The following is a 24,821-nucleotide window of genomic DNA, read 5'->3' as shown; positions in this document are numbered from 1 at the left end:
AATGAGATCCAGCATGTTGATAGTCCTGTTCCTTTCTTCTGTCTTCTTACTGATTTTTTGGTCTGTCAGTTTTATTGATTATTGAGAGATGCTAGAAGTCACCAAATGTAACTGTAGGTTTCTCTATTTCTCCTTTCAGTTCTGTCAGTCTTGTTGTTAAGTAGATATATATATATCTACATATATATATGTGTGTGTGTATATATATATATATTTAGGATGATGTCTTCTTGGTTGTGATGATTAATATTATGCATCAACTTGGCTAGCCTATGATGCTCAGTTGTTTGGTCAAACACTAATCTAGATGTTGCTGTAAAATATTTTGTAGACATGATTAATATTTATAATCATGTATAGGAGAGTTACTGTCCTATAAGTATAGGAGATTACTGTCAATAATGTGGGTGGGCCTCATCCACTCAGTGGCAGGACTAAAGGGCAACAACTAGGTTTGCAAGAGAAGAAATTCTGCCTCAAGACTGCAACATCACCTCTTGCCTGAGTTCCCAGCCTACTGACCCGCTCTACAAATTTCAGACTTGCCAACCCTCACAATTTGATGAGCTAATTCTTCAAAATCAGTCCCCTCATCCCTCTCTCTCCATATTTGTTCTTCCTCTCCCTCCCTATATATATATATATATATATATATATATATATATATATATATATATATATATATATCTCCATAATATCAATGGTCCTGTTTCTCTGGTGAACCCTGACTGATACATTGGTGAAATGATTCTTTTACATCATATAATATCCTTCTTAATCCTGATAATATTCTTTGCTCCAAAGTCTCCATTGTCTGATATTAAAGTAACAACTCCAACTTCCTTTTGATTAATGTTTTCATGGAATGTAATGTTTCATTCTTTTTTAAACCTATCTACATAATTATAGTGGATTTCTTGTGGACAACGTACAGAACAGGGTCATGTTTTTAAACCAATTCTTACAATTTATGCCTTTAAATAATATTTTAGATCATTTACATTTAATATAACTATTGATATGTTTAGATTTAGGGCTACCATTTTATTGCTTTATCTATTTTTTAAGCAAAATACTTTAATATTGTTTGCTTTCTCTTATATCTAAACACACTCATTGTTTTGTTTAAAAAACTGAAATACTTATCATTCAACAAAAATTCAATTAAACATGAAAAGGAAGAGAAAGAAAGACTTTTAGAATGTCCATCTATAATAAGAAATCTTTACCTGGACCTGCAATTATCACAGCATTTTTCAGTTCCCATAATTCCCAAGGAGGCTTTTTGTACTTGTTTGTCCTCAAAATGAGACAAGATGATTCTACCCAAGACAAAATTTTAAATTAAATAAAAGAACAGAAACGTATATGTTAAGTTCATTCCTGAAAATAATGAGGTAAAATCATCATTAATTGATTCACTTGGGACTTCATTATTTGACTTCAGTTTACTCAGACACAAAGAAGTTAGCCTTAAAAATTCAGCACACATGTAACAGCAACAAAATATTTTTTCAAAATACTGATAATTATTTAGCCAAATTATTTTCTTAAAAGAGCATCATCCATAAATCCATACTATTAGCATAAAATAAATAATACATACTGTCTCCTACATCTGCTAGAATGAAGATACTTTTCCATCTTTGCCATCATCTTTAATTTGTATAATCGAAACTTCTCATTACGTATCTCAGTAAGAAGATGCCTGTCAATTAAAAACATCACAGGAATATGTAAAACTGTATTGGCAACTTTCTTACTTTTTTTTTTTACTTACTTTTTACTGTTTATTTTTCATTATCTACAAAACCCACACCCCATCAAGATAAAAAACATTTCTAGCATCTCAGAAAGTTCTGTTGTATTCCCTTCCAGTCAATGCCCCCAACAAGAGGTAAACATTTTTCTGATTTTATAAAAATTGCTTTTGAAAAAAATTCTTCCTGTGTCCAAGTATCAATTCTTTAGCTGCTTTGAAAAAGTATAAACTCTAAGGTTTTTCATTTCAATTTACATGTCACACACTTTTTGGCTTCAAACAATGCTTCTACAACTTATTAATTTTTACCTTTTCCCAGTAAAAAGGTTATTCTTTATTTTAATTTATTTTGTATGAGAAACTAAAAGCATTGAAGTAAGGAATACTGAAAGAAGCTCAAATTTGAACCTTTATCTCTATCAGCTCTTCAGGACTTCTCGCCCTCCAAAACTGTCTCTTAGTATTATGGGTTATTATGGGACACCAGTCAAGTATTAGAATTAAGTTCCTTTCTCAATCAATTATAACTGATTTGTTTGCCATATCAAATTTATTCAAAATTGTTAAATAACATTAAAGAGGTGTTTGTTTTTTAAAGTTAATGCAGCCATAATTCATCATGACTCTGTTAATTTCTACTCTTCTGTGAAGAAAGCCCATGAATATCAAATATCAGATGACGACGATCTCCCAAATAGCTTTGCGTATCTTTGCAAGAATAAATAAAAGTCCGTGTTAACTAGGTTTCAGATATTTCAAGGGACAGCATTAGTAAAATCCTCATCAAAATAGACTTCACTCACTAATAATTTCACTATTCAACCTTCTGACTGATTAAATACCTCTGCATAATTCTCAAGGAGTTCTGGAAAGTCTGAAGACACAAATGATCCGTTATTCAAAAACATTCTTGTCATCTGAAACCACCACCCACCATGCCCTTCCATGTAATTATCCCCGAAGTCTCTTCCAACTGTTGACTCTAGCTCCTAGGTTAACCATATACAGTTTCTCCTCATCCACAAGGGATACATTCCAAGACCTCCAGTGGATGCCTGAAGCAGCAGAATAGTACCAAATCCTGTATGTATTATGTTTTTTCCTATACATATATACATATGAAAAAGTTTAATTTATAAATTAGGCACAGTACTCTTGTGCTTTGGGGTCATTCTTAAGTAAAACAAGCGTTACTCGAACACAAGCACTGCGATACTGCAACAAATGACTAACAGACAGGGAGTAAACACAATGTGAATGCACTGGATAAAGGGATGATTCTAAGGGAGTCGAGGCCAACTGAGTGGGATGGCACAAAATTTCATTACAGTATTCAAAGCCACCATTGATTTAAAATTTATGAATTATTTCTGGAATTTTCTATTTAACATTTTGGACGTGGTTGTGAGTAACTAAAACATAGAAAGTGAAAATGCAGATAAGGGGGCCCACTGTAATCTCATTCTTTCTACCTCAAGGGATAAAAATCAGTTCTTTTTTGCTTTATTTTGTTTGTTTGTTTAGTTCACCTTGTTCCTCTCCTGTAGAAAAAAAAAACAAAAAAAAACAAGAAAAGAAACGCCCACACTCTCAGAACTGGGTCCTTCCTTGTATCTGGTTCAGATGACCTACATTTAACTAATCTCATCAGTGTCAGGACAAATTTGAGAAAACAAAACTACAACTCTTAATGCCAAATAAATAAATATTTATTCTTCTTTTGGGACTACAAAAATAAGTCCAGTATTCCACAGAATAAAAACAATTTGAAAATTAAAAAAATTCTAAACCATTCATGGAAATCATTTGGATCCACTGAAAGATCTATTGGACCGAGATTATTTTGCAAATTATTCTCTCTTAAAAAAAGATTACAATAACTTTGGGGTTTGACTATTTAAGGTAACAGCAAATGCAGACATTGGGACTTTGCCTGTGGTATGAATTCTGCAATTAAAAACATAAATTTACATGAAGATTACATGATGACTGGACAAGTTTCTTCTCTCAGTGATAGAATTATGGCATAAGATAGACTCTAAAAATTTTGTGAGTAACTGACCTTTCCAGGTAAGAACCAGCAACTTCATTTATTCTTAGACTTTCTAGTTTTTTCTAGAAGAGGGCTGTCACCAGGATGATACAGATCCCTCCTGAATCCTTGCTCAATTCTTTTTTATCCTGATTAATCCTATAGTTTTAGTTTCCTCAGGATTGATGCAAAGGGTAACCTGTCTGTACCCAAAATTCAAGTATGGGTTTCTGGCACCACTATTTGATTTGAATCACTGTTATTTCCTGTTAAATCTTAATGAGATAACCATTTAAAATATCTTTTAAGACCCAGAGAAACAAGAATTGTATTTATTGATGAACCTTAAAATGCACAATATAAAACTGGATATTAATGTCCTCAGTACCTTTAACAAAATACACAAATAAAATCAGAACTCGTAGGAATCAACTTATGTTTGATATATTCCATATTTAATAGTAACATGTACAGCTGTGTTCTATCCCAATTATTTAAATTAGATCATAAGAAGCTTGACAGATAAACTGTCTAAAGGAAAACAAGAATTGTTATGTACAAAAAAAGGATGGTTTTGTCATCTTCTATGTTAAGAAGGAAAAGCTACTGACTACTCAGAAGGAAAATCTTAAAATTTGCATCAAACATTTTTACCCAATTAATTCCTATTCTTCTTTCAGATTTGAACTATCACTTACACAAGGAAGCCTTATCTGACCTTTTTAACTTGGGAAATACCACACACCATTATATATTCTTACTATTCAATGCAATTTCCCTTCATTACACTTAACACAGTTATAATTTTAAATATGTTGCATGATTCCTTTTTTAAAAAATTTTGATTGTTGACATTTTCAAACACAAAAGGAGAACAGTAAAATGAAGCCTATGTATCCGTAGTTATGTGATTCTGTAAAGAATTACCATTCCCATTATACTGAATTCTATGGAAGCAAGTACTCTGCTTTTCTTTACTATTATATCTCTCACACATAGCATAGTTCATGGAACACAGTGGACACTCAAAAACACATTGTTTAATGATGCATAAAAAGAAAAACTGTAGTGGGAGGCACTCTCTTATCATTTTACTAAAATGAGCTAATATATCCATTCAAGATCTCAATTTATTCAGCTACACAAAGGTGTACTCTGAAAATACTTCATCAGCTTGGCAGCCCCATTGGTTACCATGCATAGGTTTTTCTCCTGAGATTCTTTTTCCTACGGATGAAGGAACAAAGTATTGGTAAATGCTGCCCCGAAATCTTTGCAGGATAATGTTTTCCTTTACAACAAAAAATCTCACAGAACTTAAGTGCCAACAAACTACTTGTTGAGTACTTAAGTAGAATGGTTCTCCTGCACTTAGATACTGAACACTTAATATTGACTTACGGCAGTCTATCAGTACAGTGCAACACAATGATTCATACACAGTCAAGGAGAACTGGCATGGTCTCATGGAACTAACCAAGAAAACAAATAGTAACAAGAGTCAAATAGGGACTGAGAGAGATCCTCTGGAATAATCACCACTGTAGCATGGGAAGAAAGAATCAGTAACAAAATCAGTGGTAGTTGAAGTAACTATAGCTGAAGACATCGCAACTTGACAGGATCTGAGGAGAGGAAAAGAACCTGTTCATTAATGCACAATGGTAGGAAAGTATTCCATAGGATCTCTGTGACAGGCCCAAGTATTGTCCTCATTTAGTTAATTCCTCACACTAACTAAGGCATGCTGAAATTAGCTCATTTCCAAGTGGCAACTCTTACCACAAATGTTCTTCTTACATGTCCTCTGGATTTGGGGAGGTTTTATTTTTCTTTTTTTTTTTTTTTTTTTTACTTTAAATGCACTCACAAATTACTTGGGATACTGGAAATAGCCTCAAACACTTTCGAGGTTTATATGGAAAGAAAGAAAGAAATCTGCAAGAGTAAAAACAATAAATATTTTTTTACCTATTTAAGTTAATGTCTGCAGGAGCCCAGAGGACGTGACAAGAACTTTGAAGTCCATCACGACCAGCTCTACCAATCTCCTGATAATATGATTCCATTTCCTTAGGAGCACCGTAATGAATGACTTGGCGAATGTCAGCTTTATTAATGCCCATTCCAAAAGCTATGGTAGCTATAACACACTGAGAATAAATCACAACACAGTTTGACAAACATATTTAGCAGAATGAAAACCTTACATTTATACCTTTTTGTAAGACTAATTTGTTCATTAACTTAAGTCCCTGGCACAAAGTGGAATTTAATGTGATTTCAACCAATCATTTATAGATTATCTGCCTGATTTACAGATTAAGGACTGGTGACTAGAAATGGGATGTCTGTTCACTCTCTATAAAAAATAGTAAATAAAGTGGTCTATCTGAACTCCTATGAATACAAGACACAAAAGAGGCTCAAAATATTTATTGTGTTAAAGAAAACTTTTGCATTATAATGAAGTTTCAAGCGTCCTTACCTGATTGCAGAGTTATCTTAACATTCTCTAATATTAATCTAAGATGGAAGCTTCTCATTAAAGATGGTGGGATGAAACACGATGCATTATCTCTGCATCTTTAAGAGGGTAAAATTGATAGAATGTCTCATATCTATGAATATACTGAGGTAAGTTTACACAATTGTGGGAAATTTTAGGGAAGAATTAGTGATAAGACACAGAAAATTTTTTTTTAGGTAATAACAATAAAAATACAAATAGATAAGAAAGAAAAATAGCCATAATATACTACATGGCTCAGAGATCATAAAAAGCATTTACAGAGTAATAATTATGTAAATCGTATACACTAATCTAGCCAAAATTATGACATAAACATATTAGGAGGAAAGGGGGTTAGAAATACATGGACAAGGTAAGAAAAAAGGGCAGTTAAGAATGTGAAAAAGAGCTAATCTTTCATCTTTCAGAGAGAGGAGTCAATAAATAATGCCTACAACTAATAAACAAATAAACAAAAAATGAAGTAGGAGCCATGTACGTAAACTATGGCAAGATATAGTGGTAAAGTACCAAAAGAATCAGCTAAAAAGGTTGTGAATGGGAAACAGAAGTGGGAAAGACATGAGGCCTTGAAGATTTTTACTGTAAGAACAGTAGACCTATCTGCATGCCATTTCATAAAGAAAGATTACATGCTAAGATGGACCAGGAATACGAAAGGAAGAGAAAAGAAAGACAAAAGAAAAGAAAGGAGGGAGGAAAGGAGGAAAATGCTGAGTAGGTAAAAGAAAGTATGAGTAACGTGAGAAAAAAGTAAATATAGGAATGAATATCATACTAAGTAAAAGCTCTGGCTAAGTAAGACTCAGCAATTTTTTACTATATGTAAGAGTCAATAAGCAACACAATAATAATTCTAATTTTAATTATATGATATTATTTTTAGGTGAGATCAACCTATTTTACAGACATGATTTTCAAACTATCCTTATAAACTCTCAGGTGTAAAGATATTTTATCAAATAACTTATTCACAACATCATTCGTAAAAAGAAAGGACTCAAGGCATCTTGAAAGGGGAAATGAAACACAAAAAGATACAAAACTAATAAAAGTGAGGATTAAAAGTAAAAATGAATGGTCAAGACTAAAAATGCCTATCTACGTGCAAATGTGGTTGGATCTGGTTATAAAAATAAGAAAGAAAAGTATACTTTTTTCTAAAATTATAAAAGAAAATTTAAGATTCTAAACATCACTCAATGTAAGACATTAAGAGCTACAGCTGTCACCTCCACTTTTAGAGCCACACTAAGGTATATAACAACTGTAAAAACACACCAAAGTGAATATCTAGAATTCTATACATTATGCACTCAGTAGGTATTCAATTCTTGGTAGCAAGTAATCAATTGCAAGAACACCTGACTATTCTACATAGATGATGAAACATATTTTCATCATCTTTACGAAGTGTTTGAGAACTTTCAATGCAAATATGAAGCTTCTGAATTCTTTATAATGGCAAAGTAGGAGTACATTGGGACAGCTGTCAGATAAAACAGAATATCTGATATCAACGTAGGGAGAAAAAAACAATATCAATTTTTAAATTTTCGTAATGTGGATAAAAACTTGTGACATCCTGCCACAGCAAGGGAGAATATTGCAACACATACATGCATATACTCTTCCAGAAATTAGGTGTAATTAATGATCACTGTGAAGTTTCCTAAGCCATATTTCAAAGCATTACTGTTTTAATGAAGCTGTGAATTGCCAGGAAAATCAGGCGCATCCAACAAAGTCTCCTGTCACAACGTAACATGAATAAAGTTTGTACTCTTTCATGTTCTGGGAGATGTTTTACTCTAAAAGAATAATTATTAACACATTAAGACAGAAGAAACCATTGGTCAGTTAATGGTTTGAAGATCGATTATTAAGATTCAGTAGTAGCAGTATCAGCTAATAAATGTTATTTGGCAATATTCAAGACACTGAAATAACAGAACAAAAATATAAACACTGAAGAATTTGGATAAAATTTCTACTCTAAACAGCTGTGAATGGTATTTCCTATCTTTGGAAAGAAGGGAAAGACAGACTAGATGCTTTCAGGCAGGTATGCATTACAGCATGGCTATGTGTAGTGAACTTTATAGACAGTGAATATGAATCATACTTAAGCTTTTCAACAACACTGATAACAACTAGATATCAGAAAAAGAGATGGAGAGAGAAGAAATGGATGACTAGTGGGACAGAAAATGCGAGAGCTGAAGTTAAATTCCTAACTTCAGGGGAGGGCTCTTCCCCAGACTTATAGTGACAGAGTGTGGATTTCATGTTGACAGTGTCAAGCTGTTGACTTAAACCTACTCATGTGCCTTGAACTTAAATCCTCCCAAATAAATCCTCTATGACACCCACTGAGCCAGTCCAATCAGGACAGGAATCTCAACTGTAGAATTTCACAATAGCTGCATCGATACCTTTTCCCTTCTTCAGTTTCTCTTCTTCAAATCAATCCAACTTATTGCTGCCAGTCTAATGTTTCTATAATCCTATTATCTTGTTTAAAAACACATGAACATTAAGTTGTTAAAATCATGATGGTTTTCAAATGATTCTGCGGCACTCCAAGGATTATAAGACCTCAACAGGAAGTGTCTTCAAGGTCTGGAGAGTCTTGGAACCCCTTTTCCCTCACATTAACTTCAGCCAGAGTTATTCTACTTTAATCCGTTTTACCTATTACATAAAATTGTATCTAAACTAAAAATTCTAAGGCTAAAGTAGTCAGGGAAAACTAACAGGTATATGACACCAAGCCCCGACTGCTTCTTCGCAAGTTTTAAAGCCATCTATAACCTGGCCAACCAACCCATTCAACTGTTCTCTCAAGTCTTGAACGGTTTCACCCTGCCTCTTTGTCCATACTTTGTGCCATTCCTACCCCACATTCTCTTTCCCTCCAACCATTCCAAACCAGTCACATTTCCTGAACCCAGTATGTGTTCTCATATCAAAGTGTCTTTGCACCTGCTAGTCCTTCTTCCTGGAATTCTATAACTAATTCCTTTCCCCTCATCACCTACTGGCCTGGCATACTTGGAAAAACTTCCATTTACATTTTTGGACTCTAATTGAATTTTCCTGGATGGACCACCCCCATTACACAACTACCTTGACAGAGCTATTCCTCCCTCCTGTGTGCACCTAAGCACTAGGTACAGATTGCTATTTATACTAATCTGCAAGTTTGTTCTCCCACATTTATCAGAGGGACTGCTTTATGTTCAACACAAAGAAAGTATTCAATAAAGATCTGGTAAATAAACATTTGAGAAATATCTACTTCCACTATGAGCAACAGAGAGCAATGATGATTGATCTTCATACCTGAATTTCATCTCTCACAAACCTATGATGAATGTCTTTCCTTGTGCTAAAACTCATGCCCGCATGGTATGTTCCACAGGATAGATTCAGTTTCCTAAGTTCAGCTGTAACTTGTTCTGTCATTTTTCTAGAAGGACAGTAGATGATTGTTGGACCTTCAAATTCCCAGTGGGAACTAAAGAAAAAGAACAAAAGAGCAAACATATATACTGTATACATGCTTCAGACCAGTTTGGTTTTATCTTATTTAATTCTTCCTTTCTACTTTCTAAAGAAAATACTAAAGGAAGAAAGCCTACCAAAAATAATGATATATTTAACTGCATGAAAATTTAAAACATTATGGAGAATCAAATATCCAAATGAATTGTGTGAAGTCCCCAAAACTCAGTTTTGACTGTTTCAGTTCAAATTAAAGCTAAAACCAGAAACAAATTTATTTGATAAAAACCTTGATAAAAACTTATAAACGACAGACACAAATACTTTGGGGAATGCAAGGCACCAGATTAACAATTAGTCTGGTGAGGGTTTACAAAGGAGTATGCATAAAACTTGTTACACTGTTCTTATTCTCACTTATGATAATAAAGTTGAGTTTCTAAATGTTTACTAAAGCAAGAGCTTTCTTATAATATTGAAAGATCGCTTTTACAGTTCAAAGAAGTATTTACTAGTAATCTTGAGACTGAATGTTATAGAAAACATCTATTAGAATGTATTTTGTAGAAACTTGTGCTTCTTTATTAAAAGTGTAAACAATTTCCATAGAAGTATAAACAACTGAAATGTTCAATTTCCATAGAACATTTTACTTAACACCTAAAAATATTAATTTACATAAGTGCATTCATTTATGCTGACAATATAAAAAAGACTATACTATTTTAGATTTAGGAAAAGTTAATCAATTTCAAATGCATGTAACTTTTGATCCAATTTCAATTTTAGGATTCTAATTTATAAAAATATTTGCTTATTGGCCAAAAGATAAATGTAAACAAATATTCACTGCAACACTATAATAGTAAAAAGTCATCTAAATGTTCATCATTATCTACATTCATACTATGAAATATCAAGCAAACATTTAAAAATTAAACATTAAAAAAATTATAAAACCTTTAAGGACTATGGCAAAAGCCACTGAAAACTTAAGCAGAGGAAAAAAGGCAATAATTTCACTACAAGAGTCATACTGAATAATCTGCTCAAATCTATCTTTGACAGCAACTAAATGGGCTTCAATATCAAAAATTCACAGTAAACTACTTAATGGAGTGAAAAAATATAAGTTTTTTTTTTAGTGTATAAAAATTTTATTTTAAGGCCAGCACAGTGGCTCATGCCTGTAATCCCAGCACTTTGGGATGCCAAGGCGGGCGGATTACCTGAGCTCAAAGTTCAAGACCAGCCTGGCCAACATGGTGAACCCCGTCTCTACTAAAAATACAAAAATTAACAGGGCATGGTGGCATGCGCCTGTAATCCCAGCTACCCAGGAGGCTGAGGCAGGAGAATCGCTGGAACCCAGGAGGCGGAGGCTGCAGCAAGCCAAGATCCCGCCACTGCACTACAGCCTGGGCGACAGAGCAAGACTCCATGTCAAAAAAAAAAAATCTTATTTAAAAAACAAGTTTTCAAAGAAGAAAAAACTACTCACCAAAACCTAAATATCGTAATATCCTATATATATTTAGGCTCTAATTTAAGAAAATGCAATATATGGAAAGATAGGAAAGATAGAAAAGATACTTCAAATGAAAAACATTTTGCATAAATAATGGATATAGTATGCAACTACTTCTGTATCAACTTAACAACAACAAAAAACTGCAACTGTATATCTGCACAGTAGTAGAGTCAGAGAAAGGAAGTCTATGTAACTAAATGCCAAAATACCAACAGTGATCACAACTGAAGTATGGAATTGGAAAACTGGAGTCCCTTTCAATTTATATGCAACAGTGTTGTTCAAACTGATATTGACCATATATCACTCTTTTTTAAAAAAGGTGGAAAATACGTAAAAATTTGAACTTATGTAACAGATAAATGAAAAGAGTAAAAATTCCTATTACAAAAGGAGTCATTACTTTGCCAAGTGATTTGCTAAAGACTGTTATTTCCTCTTAATTTTCTGAGGGGAGAAAATTCTAATCTAATCTAACCACTAAATTATATGAGAGGCTCATCTATCTCACTTAAATGTAATATGAATATATTATAATTAAGACTTTAACAAAATAGGGTTAGTTTAAGAAACAGCTTAGCTCAATGGATAAAAATATGCGAATACTGATAAATTAAAGGAATTTAGCAGAATTAAAGGAAGGGAAGAAGATGGAAATAACGGGCAATGCTCTGAAGCCTTAATTACCCTCTACCTCACTGCTCATGAAGAGGAAAGTTTCTGTTCACCTAAGATCTGTAGAAAGCGTTCTGACTCTCAGTGGTTTCCTGCTATCCTAAGTCTTCTTGGAGGATTAAAAATGGGTACAAAAACCTTTCTTGATCTTCTTTAAAAAAAAAATTCATATTAAATACCTAGATCTTCAATAGTGTTGAATGTCACACTGAGTCTGGTCTTTATTTCCTAGTAAGGAGTTCCAGAAGGGTATTCCAGACTTAAGGATGTGTTTGCAGATAATAATTTGTAAACTGCATAGAAAGCAACAAGGGGCACTGGGGAGAGGGGATATCTGTTGGGGAAATTATAATAGTCTGGGCTAAAAAGTAACAAAGACCTCAATTAGTAGAGTCAACATGAAAAACAGAAAGAAACATTTGCATAGGATATTATAAGAGGACCAGGACGTCAGAAAAATAGGAGAACAATATTACAAACAAAAAAGGCAAACTGCTTTAAAAAGGAGAGTGTTATTATGAGGGAAAGTGCCACAGAGAGTGTTATTATAAGGGAAAGTGCCATAGAGACTGAACACGATCGAAGATTACGAGGAGATAATGATCTGACTATGGAGACTCTAACCTAGGACAAATAGCCTTCTTCAAAAGAACTTTTCCTCTTTAGGATGAAAGGGAAGTGAAACATAATGAGTACTCACTTCAGAGAGCACTAGAATGGCCAGAACACTAGAATATATTCCATCCATTCTTGTTTTATTCTGAATATAGGACAAGAAAGCCAGGAGCAAATCCTACATTTAAATTATTCCTACATTTAAATTATTGCTTAAGGTCCTCAAGAATAACTCCAGGATTTTCTTGGCCTAGCATCAATCTTCCCTTTAGAGGAAAACACCAATGACATTCTTTAAACTCTATTTGTCTATGCATGCTTTGTGTTTGTGTTGGTAGAAGCAGCTTTTTTTTTTTTTTTTTTTTTTTTTTTTTGAAATGGGGCCTTGCTCTGTCATCCAGCCTGGAGTGCAATGGTGTGATCTCAGCTCACTGTAGCCCCAACATCCTGGGCTCAAATGATCCTCCTACCTCAGCCTCCCAAATAGCTGGGACTACAGGCATGCACCACCATGCCCAGCTAATTTTTGTATTTTTTGTAGAGACAGGGATTCACCATGTTGCCCAGGCTGGTCTCGAACTCCTGGCCTCAAGTGATTCTCCGACGTCTGCCTCCCAAAGTGCTGGGATTATGGGTGTGAGACTCCATGACTGGACAAGAAGCATTTATTTTAATGTTTAAAATTATAAACTGGCCAGGCACAGTGGCCAACACCTGTAATTCCAGCACTTTGGGAGGCCAACACAGGTGGATCACTTGAGGTCAGGAGTTCGAGATCAGTCTGGCCACCATGGTGAAACCCCGTCTCCACTAAAAAATACAAAAATTAGCCTGGCATGGTGGTGCACACCTGTAATTTCAGCTACTTGGGAGACTGAGGCAGGAGAATAGCTTGAACCCAGGAGGTGGAAGTTGTAGTGAGCCGGGATCACGCCACTGCACTCCAGCCTGGGTGACAGAGCAAGACACTGTCTCAAATAGTAAAATAAAGCCTTATAAAAAGTAAAATAAAGGCTTTTGAAAACTTAACATATATATTTAAAATGCCTTTAAACAAAATAAACAGAAAAACAGTACTAACATCAGTTTCCTCAACAGTAAAATGAAAATAACACGTAACTTACTGAGCAGTTACAGGGATTAAATTAGATCATTTATATAAAGCGCCTACAATAGTCTTTGGAACACAATACAGGCTCCACTGTGTTTGTAAGATGACCTTTTCTAAGCTCCTTAAGACTGAAGTCGTGTAATTAGTAAACTAGACAGAATTCAGATGAAAGAGTCATTTTATGTTTGCTTGTTTACTTGTCAATCATTAAGAGTATATGTCCTAGCCAGGCATGGTGGTGCAAGCTTGTAGCTCCAGCTACTTGGGAGACTGAGGCAGGAGGACTGCTTGAACCCAGGAGTTTGAGGCTGCAGTGGGTTGTGATCACACCACTGCACTCCAGCCTGGACGACAGCGAGACCCTGTCTCTACAAATAAATAAATAAAATTTTTAAAAATAAAAATAAACAGTATATGCCCTGTTTAAGCAACAGAATGGGGTATTAAAATATTAGGAGAAATAGTTTCTGCTTTTACAAATAGACTATTCTCAATCACTGAATTGATTATATAACATTATGCTTGACTTGAACCAAAACTAGGTGGAATTTGAAATATGTTAAATATGCATTAGAAGGAAATCGTAAATAACATAAAATACGTAAGTTGTTAAAAAAAAAAAGGAAATCATTACCAAAATTCATCAACCATTAAATCCTTACCTTGTTTTGACAAGAAATGGCTGCAGATCCTGAAGGATATTCCCTGTTTTTCGCCTAACTTCTAAATACAGGTTTGGTCGATCAAAACCAGTACAGGTGATCTGAGGATTTCTTAAATTTAAGCAACGTACAATGTCTTCCTGGATTGAAGAACTTGCAGTAGCAGTAAGTGCAACAATTGGAACCTGAATAATGTAAAACTGATATTTTAAAAAGGAAAGAGCTCATTTATTCCCAACATGTCTATTGCTTTCTTACAAAGAGACTGGTAGGACAACAGTTTGTGGTACAATGTTAAAGACACAACTGTAAAAATTTTTTGCAAAGAAAAAATCTCCCTACTAACTTGTTTCTCAGCTTTCTGGATACAACATTTACTTTTTAAAAATCAGAAATCATTTAAATAAAACATTAAATCCATGAGGTTTCCAAATGCCATTTACCTTGTCTTATTAAATTAAGCCTACTTGTTAGCTATTTACTTCTCCATTTATTATTTTTTAACATTACATTTGAAATGGTGCTGATATAAACAGGGGTGTATATTATGCCTTATATTTGATTAATGTATAATTACAAATGATAAACTCTCAATTCACTGAAAATCTAACTATATAAAGCAATGGTCTTTTTTTTTTTTGGGGGGGGCCTATTTTAAATATATAGGTTTATGGCTTCACAAATCTAGAAGCAAAGCTCCAATGACCCAGATAACCTCTCTTCAGTGGTACTGAGATAATCAATAACGTACTATATATAGGAAATATGTATAAATGAAACGTATTATTAATTGATTGCTAGCAAGGACTTCTTGACTGGACTGGCAGACAGAGCAGGAGACTCAGCAGTTATCAGGAAAAGCATGAATATGCCATCTTCCAGAAATTCTAAGGTACGGTAACAACATACCTCCCCTAAAACTAGATCTCGTGTTTTTATTCTATTATAGGAAATTACACTTAACTATGGTATTATTTCATAATCAGAAAAAGTGGACTGTCTTACAGTTGTTTCTAAATTATTAGCTGTTCTATCACCAAGAATATAACTTTCTTAAAAATATTCTTTTTGGCTCATGACAGATACAGGAAACAATATTCTCATAAAATACCTCTTCAGATGCACTGCATCTATTATACAAACCAACTATAGCAATTATCTTGTATGTAAGTGGAAATGTATGTGCAATTTACCAATTTGCAAAGAAGCAATTCTAGAATATGACTCAAAATTAAAACAAGATCAATTTATTAAAAATTATAAACTACTTTTTCAATCACTGTAACTTTACTGAATTAAAAATTATCTCCAAACTCATATTAAAAAAAAATCAATTAAGAGTAGGTTTTTTCAAATTAAAAAAATTAAATCAAAACTAATGTGACGAGATAATTGGCATCATTTTTGCATTCTTTATCCTTAAATTTTGTGACACTATTTTAAAAGGCAACCCCAAAATTAACTTCATTGATTTGTGGCTTACAATCAGATTGTTCTCTGAATTTACAGTGCCTGCCTAGCAACTTAAAGATGAACAAGCTAATCTACAAAGAGGTTGGTTTCTCTAATCAACCCCTAACATGGGTGCATCTGTGTTAACACACAGGTTTTAACAAATATAAGGCTGAGAATAAGGGAGGTTTAAAAATTAGAGGTTCTTAGAACATGCACATTCTCACTCTCACAGTAAAGCACTTTCACCAGTTAAGTGTTTTGGTTAAATAATTTATATAAATGCACTAATAAAATACTTGTTTAACTGCATATTAAAAACAGTGATTTTCAGGATACAGTCCATAAGAAAAGAGGGGTGGGTTTGTTTCTAAGCAATATAATGTATAAGTGGGCAGGTAATATATTTATGAAAATGAGGAAGTAAGCATGAAACATGACATATATTTAAGAAGTTAACAGGAAAACCAGGCAAAAGAATGGCAGCACAGTGGAAAAAGTCTGTTTTGGAATCAGATTGCTTGAGTTGAAATCCTGCTTTTGCCACTTACTAGATGTGAGATTTTGAGCTCTTTATTTAACTCTCTAAGCTTCAGTTTCCTCATCTATAAAATGGCTACAATAACAGTGCCAAGCTCATAAAGTTGTGAATATCAAGTGAGATAAAACATGTAAAGTGCTGAACGTAATGCATGAAATATAGTAAGCACTCAAAAAGTTTCAACTATTATAGATATTGTTATTAAAATAAATAAAATGAATTCTATATAAGAACTTCAGAGACATAAGTACTACCCCCAGATTTGCAACTGACATTTGCAAGGGCTCAGTTTTTTCAGCAAAAAAAATGAGATGGAGAGGGCTATATGATGTGTTAGACCCTTCCAACTTAAAAATTCCCATTTTGCTACCAGAAATTCCCTATTCCAGCAATCTGGTAACAGTGAAAATCACTATAAATTTACTCTTTTGCCTTAACATTCTAGAAAGATATAGCTAAGAATGTTGCTTCTACAATTAGAAAATAAAGTAACAGAATATATTAAAAATTAATGATAAACTTCCACTTCAGCAATGAATAGAACCTTTTCTCTTATAAGTATGTGGTATTTTATGACATTTAAAATATATAAACTAGAGTGAAGCTTAAAAACAACACACAGGCAGGCTGAGAAGGGTGACAATACATCCTCATTTGCTGGGACATTCCCAGTTTATGCCTGCAGTCACAGCGTAATTATTGATAGCTTGAACTCTTTAATTTTCAGAAGCAAACTGCTTTGGGTAATAAATTATACTGTCACTTAGTTCTTAACTCACAAAATGTATTCTTTAAGTTGGCAGGTCTTAATTTCTTTTTAACAGGCAGCAAGTTTTGCTAAATCAAACAACCAAATATAAATTAATCTTAGACATATATTTCAATGGTGTAGTGCCCACAGATTGAGAAAAGTATAAGTATCCCACCTGCTTCTAAATTCAGGTCATGTTGCTAATTCTAACTTTGTACTCCATAACATCACACATACTTCATTCATTCATGCACTCATTCTAAATAGTTACTGAGTACCTACTATGTGCTGATCTTTGTAATAGATACTGGGGAGAAAGTAATAGAAAAACCCCACGTCTTATGGATTTCACAGTTCCTCTTACTTGAAATGTAAAGAACTTTAAGACTGATGCAAAGCTTTCTGCCTGGCTGTTCTTTCTCAACACTCACTTTGTCTGATTCCTTCCAAATAGGAATCTTTGTGCCAAACAGCTTAGTGATTTCTGCTGTTTTTGAAATTATTGAAATAATATAGTGTGAAACATTCCAGGTTTATAGCAGTTGTCCTAGTATAACTGGAATCAGAAGGAGAAAAAAAGCACCAAGAACAGTGAGAAAAATGATAGTACTATAACCACCAGGTGGCATGTCTCACCACTTAGCTAATAAAGAGGGTTCTTGAAAACACCAGGGGAAAAACGTTTTCTCAGCCACTGCTCGGCCAACACGCTCCCTGCACTGGAGGCCCAACAGAAGGAATGTGCTTTATTAATCCTCCCAAGAAATGAAAATGATCCAATGACATCCATGGCCAGACATAATAAAAGATTTAATTCAAGCTTAAAAATGTTTAAGAACTGTATAAAATATTTAAAACTCCTTTAACACAATCCTTCTAGAATCAAAGGCCTAGGAAAGGATTACAGAAAGTAATCCTCCTAGTTTCCAAAAGCTTACTTTAAACCATTCTAAATTAATGAAAATCAGTCCTCCAGGTGCACTGTGCCTAGTGACTTTCACCACAGAAATCCCTTCTAAACACGTACTACTAACACTGTTCATCTTTTTGTATTGTTTGTACCAATTCATAATACCATATTTCATTTGGTGCTATTACTTCTACTGTTACAGGTATGAATCTAAACTCCTTTACTGAACTATGAGCTACTTGAGGGCAGAAATTACGTTTTATGCCTCTTTCAAATCATTTGCTTTAGAAACTAGCAGGATGTCGTATGGTGTAGCTATTTATGGCCCAACTCTATACTGCCCACTACCTGTTTTGGAAAGTCACTTTACTGATTCTCAGCTTTCTCATCATAATTCATTCATTCATTCACCCCATTATATATTGAGCACCTCCTATAAGCCAGGTATTTTTCCAGATTTTATAAACCAAACAATCAAAAACTCCTCCCTACAAAGAATATGCTAGTGAAGAAGAACCCACAGAAAATTAACAAAATATAACACAGTAAGTTAGACAGTGATAGTGCTATTTTTAAAACAGCAAAGATTTACAAGGAATGCTGAATGATGGGGGAGGGGGAACTAATCTGATATTTCAAATATGGTGGCCCAGGAGGCCTAAATGCAAGAGATCTGAGAGAAGTAGAGGAGAACATCCTATAGATAATGTGAGGGAAACGTATTCAGGGAGAGGAAGCAGCAGGCGCAAAGCCCAGGCACTGAAGCATGCCTGGAATGTCCGAAGAAAAACAAGGAGGGTGGTGTGGCTGCATCCGGTGAATGAGGAGACGAGTAAAGAATGAGATCAGAGGGAAAATGGAAGGCCAGATCACATGAGGATCGGTAATTCATCATAAGGACTTTTGCCTTTATTTAGAGTGAAATGGCATGCTACTAGATGGTTCTGAGCAGAAGACATGATCTATCAGACTTCATTTTTAAAGTATCACTCTGGACACTGTGTTGAAACAGAATGAGGGATGGGAAGAGTGAAAGCAGGAGGCTCTAAGGAGATGGTGGCTTGTACCTGGGGAATGGCAGGGATCAAGAGAGGTGATTTAATTTTGCATATATTCTGAAGACCTCACGAGATTTCCTTACTGTTTAAATAAACAGTAGAGTGTGAGAAAAAGAGAAAAGATTGAGGAAAATTCCAAAATTTTGGCCAATGGAGCTGCTGTTAAACAAGATGGAGGAGAGTGAGGAAAGAGCAGATCCGGAGTGCTATGCAGAAGTCAGTTAGGAAGAGGTTAAGTCTGAGATACCTGTTGGTCATCTCACCAGAGGCATGTTGAGTAGTTATATTAGATGTGTGCCTGTGTGTACACACATATATATGTACATATATTCTATTAAATGGCTAAAATGAACTAATAGTGACAACACCAAATGCTGGCAAAGAGGCAAAAACAACTGGATCACTCATATACTGCTGGTATCAGTCTATGATGGAGATAAAAATTTGGGAGTTCTCAGTATAGACTTGATATTTAAAACCGTAGGCTGGACATGGTGGCTCACATCTGTAATCTCAGCACTTTGGAAAGCCAAGGCAGGTGGATCACCTGAGGTCAGGAGTTCGAGACCAGCCTGGCCAATATGGTGAAACCCCCATCTCTACTAAAAATATAAAAATTAGCTAGGCATGGTGGCACATGCCTATAATCCCAACTACTGGGGAGGCTGAGGCAGGAGAATCACTTGAACCCGGGAGGCAGAGGTTGCAGTGAGCTGAGATCACGCCATTGTACTCCAGCCTGGGCAACAAGACTGAAACTCCATCTCAAACAAAAATAAATAAATAAAATAAAACTGTATGTTGGGTGAAATGACCAAGAAAATGAGTGTAAAGGTAGATCCAAAGACTAAGGGTTCTGGAAGGCCAACATTAAAAGGGCAGGGAGAGGAGAAGAAACAGGAGGCTGAGAATAAAGACACAGTAAGGAAAGAAGAAATCCAGGAGTGTGTGCTGTCCTATGTGACTACTAAAGAATTATTTCAAGAAGAAGTATGAAGATTTTAATAGCTACCTTGTTGAACCATGATACAAAAATCTGACCCAAGGCCAGCCACATCATTGGAGCTCAATTCACATGGTTTGATGTTCCCTCAATATAAACTTGCTAACTAGTCTATTTAATTTCTTTTTGGTTTGTTCTGTTTTAATATCTGCTCCAACCAAACTCTGTGAGATATGCTAACAAAAGATACTATTTTTGAGATACCTCTCAATTTGCATCTATAAGCAAGATTAACAAAAAATGAAATTGAACTAGACAACCTACCAAAAGAATAACAAACAATTTCTAACACAGTTTACTCACAAAACTGTGAAATCCTGGGCTCAGAAGGCACCATTGCCTCGCTACTACCAAGAAAACTTAAATATAAGCCAACTTTATTCGTTCAAAATTAATATAACAGGCTAGAGAACCCAGAAATAGACCCACACAAATACACCCAAATGACTTTCAACAAAGGGGCAAACGCAATTTAACAGGGGAAGGACAGCCTATTCAACAAAGGATCTGCAGCAATTTAATCTACTGGGAAAACAATGAACCTTGACTTAAACCTCACACCTTATACAAAATTTAACTCAAAATGGATCACAGACCTAAAACATAAAACTGTAACAATTTTAGGAAAGAACCACAGGAGAAAATCTTCAGGATCTAGGGCTAGGTGAAGAGCACAATCCATAAAAGAAAAAATGATAAACTGGATTTCACTAAAATGTTAAATATTTACTCTGTGAAAGACATGGTAAAAAGAATGAAAAGACAAGCTACAAAGTGAAAGAAATATTTGAAACCACTTATCTGACCAAGGACTCATATCTACAATGTATTTTTTAAACTCTTAAAACTCAACAGAAAAAACCAAGCACTCCAATTATGTAAGAAATTTCACCAGAGGCAAATTAGCATATGAAAAGACGTTCAACATCATTAGCCATGAGAGAAATGCAAATTAAAAGTGAGATACCACTTGACACCTATTGAAATGGCTAAAATAAAAAACAGTTGCAACAACAAACGGTGGCAAGGATAACTAGATCATTCACACACTGCTGACAGGAATGTAAAATGCTACAGCCACTTTGGAAAACAGGTCGACAATTCCTTAAAAACTAAAAATACACTCCTGGACATTTATCCCAGAGAAATGAAAACTTTTATATTTTCAGGTTATTTAACCATTCACCCATTAAAGAATCTCTGAAGGCCAGGCACAGTGGCTCACGCCTGTAATCCCAGCACTTTGGGAGGCTGAGGCAGGTGGATCATGAGGTCAGAAGATCGAGACCATCCTGGCTAACACGGTGAAACCCTGTCTCTACTAAAAATACAAAAAATTACCCAGGCGCGGTGGCAGGCGCCTGTAGTCCCAGCTACTCGGGAGGCCGAGGCAGGAGAATGGCGTGAACCCAGGAGGCGGAGCTTGCAGTGAGCCGAGATCGCGCCACTGCATTCCAGCCAGGGTGACAGAACCAGACTCTGTCTCAAAAAAATAAAAAGAAAGAACATTTGAGATATACACAAATGTTCATAGCATCTTTATTCATAATATTCAAAAACTAGAAAACATCCCAAAAGTTCTTCAACAGGTGAACAGTTAAACTGTGGTACAACCATACCATGGAATACTCTGTAATAATAAAGAGGAACAGACTGCCGAAAAACAGTCACTTGGTACTTAATGGGATTTCTGTCAATGACGGACCACATGTAGAACAGTGGTCCCATAAGATTATAATGGAGCTGAAAAATTCCTATCTTAGCATAAGGCACTGCTCACGTTTGTGGTGATGCTGCTGTCAATAAACCTACTGCACTGCCAGGCATTAAAAAGTATAGCACATACAATTATATATAGTATATAACTTGATGAATAATAAACAAGTATGTTACTGGTTTACGTATTTACCTATATCCTTTTCCATTATTTTAGAATATACTCCTTCTACGTATTCATTTTTTAAAGTTAACTGTGTAACAGCCTCAGGCAGGTCCTTCAGAAGGATCTAGGAGAAGGCATTGTTATCACAGATGACAGCTCCATGAGTGTTACTGCCCCTAAAGAACTTCCAGTGGGACAAGACGTGGAGGTGGAAGACAGCAACATTGATGATCCTGACCCTGTGTAGGTCTAGGCTGATATGTGTGTTTGTATTTTAGTTTTTAACAAAAAAGTTTAAAAAATAAAAATAATAAAATTTTAAAATAAAGCCTTATGGAATGCATTAATCAAGGAAGAAAAAATTATTGTACAGCTGTACAATGTGTTCATGTTTTAATCTAAGAGTTATTACAAGAGTCTAAAGTCAAAAAATGTTTTAGGTTTATGAATTAAAGTTACAGTAAACTGAGATTAATTTATTATTGGAGAAAGAAAATTTTTAAAGAAAAATTTAAAAATTTAGTGTAGCCTAAGTGTACAACATGTATAAAGTCTACAGTAGTGTACAGTAATGTCCTAGGCCTTTACATTCACTCACCACTCGCTCGCTCACTCAGAGCAACTTCCAGTCCTACAAGCTCCATTCGCAGGAAGCACCCTATACAGGTATACCATCTTTTATCTTTTATACTGTATTTTTACTGTGCCTTTTCTACATTAGACATGTTTAGATACACAAATACTTACCATTGTATTACAATTGCCTGCAGTATTCATTACAGTAACATCTGTACAGGTTTACAGCCTAGGAGCAATAGGCTCTATCATATAGCCTAGGTGTGCAGTAAGCTTTATCATGTAGGTTTGTGTAAATGCATGTTCAGACAACCACGAAATGTCCTAAGAACACATTTCTCAGAACATATCCCTGTTGTTAAGCAACACCTGACCACAAACAACTTGGATAGATCTCAAGGTAGTTATGTTGAGTGAAAAAAACTAATTCCAAAAGGTGACAAATTGCATGATTACATGTATATAACATTCTTGAAATAATACTTTAGAGATAGAGACCAGATTTGTGGTTGCCAGTGGCTAGGGCTAGGGGTGGGAAGAACAGCTCCAGGGGGCTTTGTGGTAAGGGAACATTTGGCATCCTGACTGCAGTGGTAGTTACACAAATGTACATGAGATTAAACTGTATAGAACAATACACACGCCATACAAAAGAGTACACTAGAGAAATAGGAATAAACTCTAGATACTGTACAAATGTCATATTCCTAGTTTTGATATTGTACTATAGTCACACAAGATGTTACTGTTCAGGAAACTGGGTGAAAGGTACACAGGACCTCTATATACGTTTTTTTTTTACAACTTCTTGTGAATCTACAATTTTCAAAATAAAAAATAAAACAGTGCTAGTTTGTGGATTTTTAAACCATTCATGTAAATATGCCGATCATGTAGAATATTCATGTAAAAATTTGCTTGTTTTTTGAGACAGAGTTTCGCTCTTGTTGCCCAGGCTGGAATGCAGTGGCACGATCTCTGCTCACTGCAACCTCCGCCTCCCGAGTTCAAGCAATTCCCCTGCCTCAGCCTCTCGAGTAGCTGGGATTACAGGCACCTGCCACCACGCCCAGCTAATTTTTGTATTTTTAGTAGAGACAGGGTTTCACCATGTTGACCAGGCTGGTCTCGAACTCCTGACCTCAGGTGATCCGCCCACCTCGGCCTCCCAAAGTGCTGGGATTACAGGCGTGAGCCACCGTGCCTGGCCAAAATTTGCTATTTTTTATAATGAGGGAAGAAAGGGAAATTCTAATACCGAAAGCTTTAATAAAATCTCTGTAGAATAGTTCAAACTTTAGGTTTTCAATGTGATACAAGAAGGGGTAACCAGGACTTCACAGCATCCTAGAGTAAAAGGACATATGGATGAAAGATCACTGAGAAGACATTCGGACAAATATGGCCCACGGCCTGTTTTGTCATGGCCCACCAGTGAAAAATGTAACTCTTTACATTTTTAAAGGGTTACTAAAAGAAAAAACAGAGAGAGGAATATGTGATACAGACTACATGCAGCCTATAAAGCTTGAAATACTTATTATCTGGGCCTTTCAGAAAAGGTTTGTCAAGCCTTGTTCTACCGTATTCCTCAATAGATTATATGCCAACTTTAGAATTTTTTATAAGATAGTTCTCTTTTTACATTATCCATTTGCTTTTTTATAGTGAAGTCTTCAGCTTTTTTACCACTCCCCAATCCTGAACACTCTCCTTATTAAGAATGTAATTTCAGGACATCAGACTTGGCGAAGCTTACCATTGGCAGTGCTGTCTTTAGGGAGCCCAACTTCCTGAATGAATTCCTAAAATCATGCCCCCACTCAGAAATACAGTGAGCCTCATCCACAGCAATGAGTGTGATACCTGTAAAAAAGAAAAACACATAAAGGAAAAGATAAAGCCAAAAGGAAAAAATAAACTCATCTACATCTCCAAAGGAGAATAAATAACCAAATCAAAGTATTTGGTTCCTATAAAAACAGAAGCATAAATATCATATTAACACCAAAAATCATTATTCGAAATAGGGAGAGGGGAGATATATGAATAAAAGGCTTAAGAATTTTAAAAGGAAATATTTATGTATTAATCCAAACAAGACATTTATTGGATCTCAGCTTTCATCACTATTCCTTGGAGAGACGAATTGCTTACTGTGACTTTGTCTCCAAAACTATCCACCTGCATTTCTCCTTGGTAATACCTTCAATTTTATCT

The 24,821-nt window shown here is 34.9% G+C and overlaps 1 protein-coding gene across 2 annotated transcripts in view; it reads right to left on the bottom strand.

Annotated features, from left to right (window-relative positions):
• Positions 1 to 24,821, bottom strand: part of WRN (WRN RecQ like helicase) — a 142,027-nt gene that overhangs the window by 47,115 nt on the left and 70,091 nt on the right. For both annotated transcript variants that reach the window (XM_054497957.2, XM_054497956.2), the window contains 6 exons: positions 24,361 to 24,467; positions 14,429 to 14,613; positions 9,673 to 9,847; positions 5,766 to 5,947; positions 1,607 to 1,708; positions 1,230 to 1,322 (listed from right to left, as the gene is read on the bottom strand). In XM_054497957.2, the coding sequence (XP_054353932.1) occupies positions 1,230 to 1,322; positions 1,607 to 1,708; positions 5,766 to 5,947; positions 9,673 to 9,847; positions 14,429 to 14,613; positions 24,361 to 24,467 (844 nt within the window). The remainder of the gene's footprint in view (positions 1 to 1,229; positions 1,323 to 1,606; positions 1,709 to 5,765; positions 5,948 to 9,672; positions 9,848 to 14,428; positions 14,614 to 24,360; positions 24,468 to 24,821) is intronic.

Source organism: Pongo pygmaeus, chromosome 7 (assembly GCF_028885625.2).
Source record: "Pongo pygmaeus isolate AG05252 chromosome 7, NHGRI_mPonPyg2-v2.0_pri, whole genome shotgun sequence".
In the NCBI taxonomy this organism is placed as follows: Eukaryota; Metazoa; Chordata; class Mammalia; order Primates; family Hominidae; genus Pongo; species Pongo pygmaeus.
The sequence above is the reverse complement of the archived record's forward strand: the minus strand, read 5'-3'. Positions and strand labels throughout refer to the sequence as shown.